Here is a 6,906-nt window from a genome sequence, read left to right on the forward strand (position 1 = left end):
GTAACACACACACACACACACACACACACACAGACACACACACACAGACACACACCATTCATCCAGAATATAATATTTCAGTGTGCTGATGTGCTGCTACTAGTCACGGAGCGTTGCCAACATGTGCACACAAAATACATCAAAACGTGTGTAATAAACAGGAATGGTGTGCAATGTGTTTTCTAAGAGATTTGCCGGGCGGTTTTCACAAAATCTGCAAAAATGGGAAATCTTCACAAATCGCTTAACATAGCTCAAAACAACCCCTCTTTGGGGCCATACTGAATCGCCATACTTTAATGTAGAAATATAATTAAAAGTTTTAACTGAAGACAAGACTTTGGCCTTTATTGGGCTGAATGGGCATTCTGAGATCAAGCACGGTTTCTACCAAATCACAGTTTATGTATCGTCCAGTTTTCAGGCCGTTTCAGATTTTCCAATGTGTGTGTATGGGGCCGGAATGTTGAGAGTTAGAGGGGAGGACAGAGGGGGAGCTGCAGAAGGATTCTCCAAACAAATTGCTCTCTCCCCTACAGTTGTCACTCTTCATACATCATGGTTGGTCAAAATGTAGGACATCTTGTGCCGGTCACAGACATGTAACTATGGAATCCACCGGACTTAAACTTTTGGCTCTGTTCATACCAACTGCCGATAGAAACAAAGAAAAACAATATCTGGAAAGATGCAGACTGTTCCCTGTTTGTTACCTGCTCTGTGTCACATATATTTGACACCACAAAAATAAAAACCACAGCAATGCATTCGCCAAACCATTATCTTTCTTGTGACGATAATATTTTTGCCGGTTGGACCCGGAATTACAGAACAAACTTAAGAGGAAATCACCATAGCGACAACTTCTTACACACACACCTCCTATCGTGGAGACTCTTTACTGTTGTCCTCTCTTTTCAGGCCATGTCAAACAGCCGATTTACTGTTAGCCAATGTTATTCGGATGTGCACCAAGTAGTAGGCACACTGTCAAAATGTATTGCGGAATTTTCTAGTTGTTTCTGTTGTTTCAGGTATCGGGGGTTCATGGATCAGGATGGTAAATACCTCCCCGAGTTCTTTCACCTTCTCGCCATACGACTCGCTTTCATCATCGTGTTCGAGGTCAGTGTCTCTCACACATCTAACACATGCTAACATGCTAATACATGCTAAGAGCTGACGAAAGGATGCAATGTGTTCTTCTTCCCTCAGCATGTGGTCTTCTCTGTTGGTCGTCTGATCGACCTGATGGTCCCTGACGTCCCCGAGGACGTGGAGGTGAAGATAAAGAGGGAACACTACATGGCTAAAAATGCGCTGGCTGAGAACCAGGTAAAGAGAGTGTTTAATGTAATTCTAGTTTGTTTTAACTATGTGTTTCTCAGTTATAGTTTGATTTGTTCCTGTGTTACAGTCTTTGGGGAACTCCATGATTGCTGGTGAGAAGGATGTCCTGTCCAGAGATCTGCGACAGCGCGGATCTGGCGCCTCGCAACCGCCGCAGACCGACTCCCCGCCATCAAAACTGACAGACCCCACAGCTGCTAAAATATAACTGTATTTATATATTATGACTCTGTGCTGCCGGATGTCCTCGCTCTACCTCAACGTCCACATCTCATAGACTGACCTTTAAAGTCCAGTTCAGTCCGAAGATTTGTGACGAAACAAGTTGAAACTTGCAGCTACTTGCAGGTTTCTGAAAGACTTCCGTTAGAGTTCTAAAAGACTTCTGTTAGACCTTTAAAATACTTCTGTTAAAGCTCTAAAAGACTTCTGTTAGAGCTATAAAAGACTTCTGAGGCTCCAGCCCCTTTTAGGTTTTTAAAACACCTCTAACTGTTCTATGCTACTATTATTACTACTATGTTATTCCTTCTAGAAATCAGATGTCACGTTTTTTTTCTATTTTGGAGAGCAGTGGAGAGAACTCGGAGGAAGCGCTACCCTTGGCGTCACCTGTTGCTTGAAATTTAAGCTGTGCTCAGAGTTAGGGATGCACCGAATCTAGGATTCGTCTTCGGATTTGGCCAAATATTGGGCTTTTTGACGGGGTTCGGTTTCTACCAAACCTTAGAGCAGCACCATTTTACAAGCTGTTGAGCATCTTGTTGTCTCTCATTTCATGTGAAAGGTTTGAGGTTATAGGTTAATTATGATGCTGGAGATGTGTGTGTTTAGGAATACAATTGTTTGTAATATTTGGCTACTGTTACTGAAATAACAGCCTACTATCCATGTTTATTGAGTAAATGTTCAATAACATTAATTTCAGTAAAAGGGGCACTATGCAGTTTTGGCAATTTCTTCTCTGTTTTCTCTTTTTGCTGGCAGGTTTCTCTATAGAGCCCCCCCTACAGGTTTCTCTGTAGAGCCCCCCTACAGGTTTCTCTATAGAACCCCCCTACAGGTTTCTCTATAGAGCTCCCCTACAGGTTTCTCTATAGAGCTCCCCTACAGGTTTCTCTATAGAGCTCCCCTACAGGTTTCTCTATAGAGCTCCCCTACAGGTTTCTCTATAGAGCTCCCCTACAGGTTTCTCTATAGAACCCCCCTACAGGTTTCTCTATAGAGCTCCCCTACAGGTTTCTCTATAGAGCCCCCCCTACAGGTTTCTCTGTAGAGCCCCCCCTACAGGTTTCTCTATAGAGCCCCCCTACAGCTCCTATGTTTACTTGTGTCTGACTCCTCTCTCGGTCAGTCTACCGTTTCCTCTTCCTCTGTTCCTCCGACAATGCTTTCCTAGCTTTCTGCTTCTTTTTAGCCGGCTCAGCCATGACGATAGTGTGAAAAACTCCATCGCTACCTTGTTCTTATAGCTAGCCGGTTCCTGGATGCGATATTACGAATCCCACTATGGCCACGCCAAGACCCGCCCTTCAATAGCATTTATTGGCCAGGCGTCTATGCTTACGCAAGGTAACGTAACCTGATTGGTAGAGGTCCTATCCCCTGACCAAACGGCTATGCTAACCTTAACCACTCGAGGTCAAATGCCTAACCCCAACCAATCGACCACTATGGCCACGCCAATGGGTCTTGGCGTGGCCATAGTGGGATTCGTAATTTTGCTTCCTGGATGGGGGCGTGTATGTATGCAGTGCTGTGAAGAATTCATTACATCGCGAGACCTGATATTACGTGATACTTCCTGACGCTGAGGCCCAAAGTTGCAAGGGTGGTTTTTCTGCTCACAGGCGCTAGGGGGGAGCGAGACGGAAAAAGTCATATAACCATTCCAATTACTCTGAAGTTCAGTTAAGGTAAATTAAGCTAAAAAAAAAACTGCATAGTTACCCTTTAAGTCATCAAACATATTCTGATTTAAAAAAAGAAAAATACATTTCTTTACATTGTTGCACTTTTATTGAAAGGTTTTGGTTTGTACTTGGGGGTAGACTACTTTATGGGATTATAAATCTAAAAGGCTAATATTTTGGGATATTGATTGGATCTTGAGAAAGGATAAACATGGGCCTATGGTAATTGTCAAAATAGTTTTTCCCACTTGTCTTCCTGGCATAATGTTGCCTATTCTTTTTTTTTTTCAGTTAAAATAAAATAAAATGAAAAATACACTGCTGTGGACGTTGTTTACTTCATTAATGTGTTTAGGTGTTAATGGACTGAGAATGGGAGGAGGATTCAGTATTCGGTTTTGGATTCAGCAGAATCTTAACCAGTGGATTTCGGCCGAACCCCAAAAATCTGGATTCGGTGCATGCTAGAGGGTGACAATTTTTCGGGACTTTCAGTCCAGCAGTACGGGAATCAATTTCACTGTTGGTAACGTGATAGGGACGGAATACAGCATAGAAATCAACGGGAGCTGGACGAAGAAATATGTGTTTTGAGTGTGAGAAGATCTCCGTTAGGAATTACGTAATGAAATGGACTAGACCTGCAGATAATGCATGTTACCTAGACCTACAGGTAATACATGTTACCTAGGCCTGTAGGTAAAACATGTTACCTAGGCCTGTAGGTAATACATGTTACCTAGGCCTGTAGGTAATGTATGTTACCTAGACCTGTAGGCAATGCATGTTACCTAGGCCTGTAGGTAATGTATGTTACCTAGACCTGTAGGCAATACATGTTACCTAGGCCTGTAGGTAATGTATGTTACCTAGACCTGCAGGCAATACATGCTATCTAGGCCTGCAGGTAATGCATGTTACCTAGGCCTGCAGGTAATGTATGTATGTATAGTGTAGCTTAAGTTTCCGAGGCAACCTCAGTGATTTGACCGTAATTAACCAAACACACACGCGATATCAACTGGCTAGTTATCCTCCAGACAGCGACGGACAACGTCTCTTTTTCTGATTCTCGTCCAACCTAAACCCAATATGATGGGAACCGCTCGTCGTGGCAGCTTAGCTTTCTATTCAAGTTTTTTTTATGGCGAGACGTTTTTGCAGAATAAAAACTCTCAGACGGGACATTCGTTTACAAACTTGTCTCTCTGTTGTTACGTACGCTGTGCCTTGAAAATCCCTCCCGTGACAAATCCCACGGAAGAGAGACTAAATAAAAATCCCTTTAACATATTTATGTATTTTTTTTAAATATATTTAGAGTTGTAGGTAATATAACAGAAATCAAAACAAGTATCTTGTTGATAAGTCAATGTGAAGGCTGAATAAAGGATGTTAATTAACTTCTTACAGGAGTCAGATGTTTGTGTTTGTTACTTCATCATTAAGACTTCAGCTCTTTGAGCTAACTATTTAAACCTTTAGCTAAATATTTAAACCGTTAGCTAAATATTTATGCTGAGGATTCACAGCTCCACATGTATGTTTTAAAATGAAAACAAACAATTATTAGGCTATTTTAAACACTTAGTATTCTATGCAAATAAGGCCTTACACAAATAAAGGCCTTACACAAAACTGTAGGCCCAGTTTATTATGCAAATGTTTTGGGGCATTTTAGCCTTTAATAGAAAGGACAGCTATAGACAGGAAAGGGGGGAGAGAGAGAGAGGGAAGACATGCAGCAAACGGCCGCAAGTTGGACTTGAACCCTGAGTCCTGCTACGTCCTGCTACGTCCAGCTATGTCCTGCAGTACCATGAACTACTACAACTACTATTTCTAGTCATAGTTCCATTATCTTTATTGTGACTATTATTGCCACTGTTCATCACACCCCCAACCGGCACCGTCAGACACCGCCTACCAAGAGCCTGGGTCTGTCCCAGGTTTCTCCTAAGAGGGAGTTTTTCTCGCCACTGTCGCACTAAATGCTTGCTCTTGGGGGAATTGCTGGAATTGTTGGGTCTTTGTAAATTATAGAGTGTGGTCTAGACCTACTCTATCTGTAAAGTGTCTTGAGATAACTCTTGTTATGATTTGATGCTATAAATAAAATTTTATTGAATTGAGCTGCTGCATCGAGGACTGAGCCTCTGCAAATGGGCGCCCGCTCTACCAGGTGAGCTACCCAGGCACCCTATTATGCAACTTCATTTTATAAAATATATGTAGTAGGGTGTCCCTGCTCCATCTCTCCTGTTAGAGTGTTTCTCAAGCTTTTTTCAATAATGTACCCCCTTTGAACAGTATTTTTAAGCCAAGTAGGCTACCCCCTAACCAGCGCAAATATTTTGGTAGAAAAAAAAAGTTTATTTAAAGAGGAACAATATAGCGATGTCAGCGATAGATTTACTAAACAACAGCCTTGTACCTGGAAAACATTTAAATGTTGAGGCATTAAATGCATAAAAACTTTTACAAAAATGACAAAACCTTGGAAAAAGATGGTAGAAAGAAGGAAGTAAAGGCAAGAATAGGTCGAAAATTGTAACAATTTATAAAAAAGAGACACATTAGAAAGAAGGAAAGGAGTAGGACAACACTGGGGCGACAAAAGTGACAAACTTTGAAAAGTGAAAAAACGTTGAAAGCGAAGAAAAAAACAAAAAGACAGAAGAAAAAGGAAGGAAGTAAGGCAAGAATAGGTCAAAAACAGCAACAAAACCTTTAAAAAAGTGACAAACTTCAAAATCAGCGAAATGCTAAATCTCTCTTTCAGTTAAGGGGTCCTTGGCTTAAAAACCGTTGAAGACTCCTGGTTTAGTGAAATTGAAATTGTTCTTCTTGTTTAATTTGATCTGTATGTACTTTTACTTTTTAAAGTAGTTTTTTAAATGTGTAATTTAATCTTACTTAAGTATGTTTTGTTTGAAGTTTTGTACTTTGCTTAAAGTAAATCAAAAAGGTTACAACGGTTTGCTTTGGCAAAGTATCCGTCAACAAACTTAATTAAAAAAGTATAAATAAGTATCTCCCCGCACTGTTAAAAAGTTACTTTTTACTTTTACTTGAGTAGATTTTTAGACCAGCAATTTCACTTGTACTTAATTAAAGGTTCATCAAAGTAATAGTACTTTTACTCAGTGGTGTAATGTAACTAAGAAAATTTACTCCAGAACTGTACTTCAGTACAAATGTTGAGGTACTTGTACTTTATTTGAGTCTTTCCTTTTCATGCCACTTTCTACTTCTACTCTGCTACATTTCAGAGAGAAATATTGTACTTTTTACTCCACTACATTCATCTGTTACAGCTTTAGTTACTAGTTAATTTAGTTACTCTACTACATTCAGCTGACAGCTGTAGTTACTAGTTACTTTACACACTAAGATTACTGCACACAAAACACATGTAGTTTATAAAATCTGATGTTTTATTCCAAAGTAAACTAGCCAACAATATAACGGCCTACAAGTCCAGCTGAAATGATTAGACCATTAAACACACAACTGTTTGGATCCTTTACACTTTCTACAATGGGAGGAGAGTTCTTTTCTATATCTATTCTATCAATGCAGGACTTTTACAGTAACAGAGTATTTCTTTTAGAATATTATGCACTCTTTCTTTCCAAGTCCG

General features: G+C 40.3%; 1 protein-coding gene across 3 annotated transcripts in view; it reads left to right on the forward strand.

The window, feature by feature from the left end:
- The window catches only part of ano7 (anoctamin 7), a 69,821-nt gene extending 67,853 nt beyond the window's left edge, over window positions 1–1,968 (forward strand). For 2 of the 3 annotated variants that reach the window (XM_031303805.2, XM_031303806.2), the window contains exons 22-24: window positions 1,035–1,125; window positions 1,216–1,335; window positions 1,418–1,968. In XM_031303805.2, the coding sequence (XP_031159665.1) occupies window positions 1,035–1,125; window positions 1,216–1,335; window positions 1,418–1,558 (352 nt within the window). In that variant the 3' untranslated portion in view covers window positions 1,559–1,968. The remainder of the gene's footprint in view (window positions 1–1,034; window positions 1,126–1,215; window positions 1,336–1,417) is intronic. The other variant, XM_031303804.2, reaches the window with a different exon arrangement.
- Window positions 1,969–6,906: the final 4,938 nt, after the last annotated feature.

This window comes from Sander lucioperca, chromosome 6, assembly GCF_008315115.2.
Source record: "Sander lucioperca isolate FBNREF2018 chromosome 6, SLUC_FBN_1.2, whole genome shotgun sequence".
NCBI lineage: Eukaryota > Metazoa > Chordata > Actinopteri > Perciformes > Percidae > Sander > Sander lucioperca.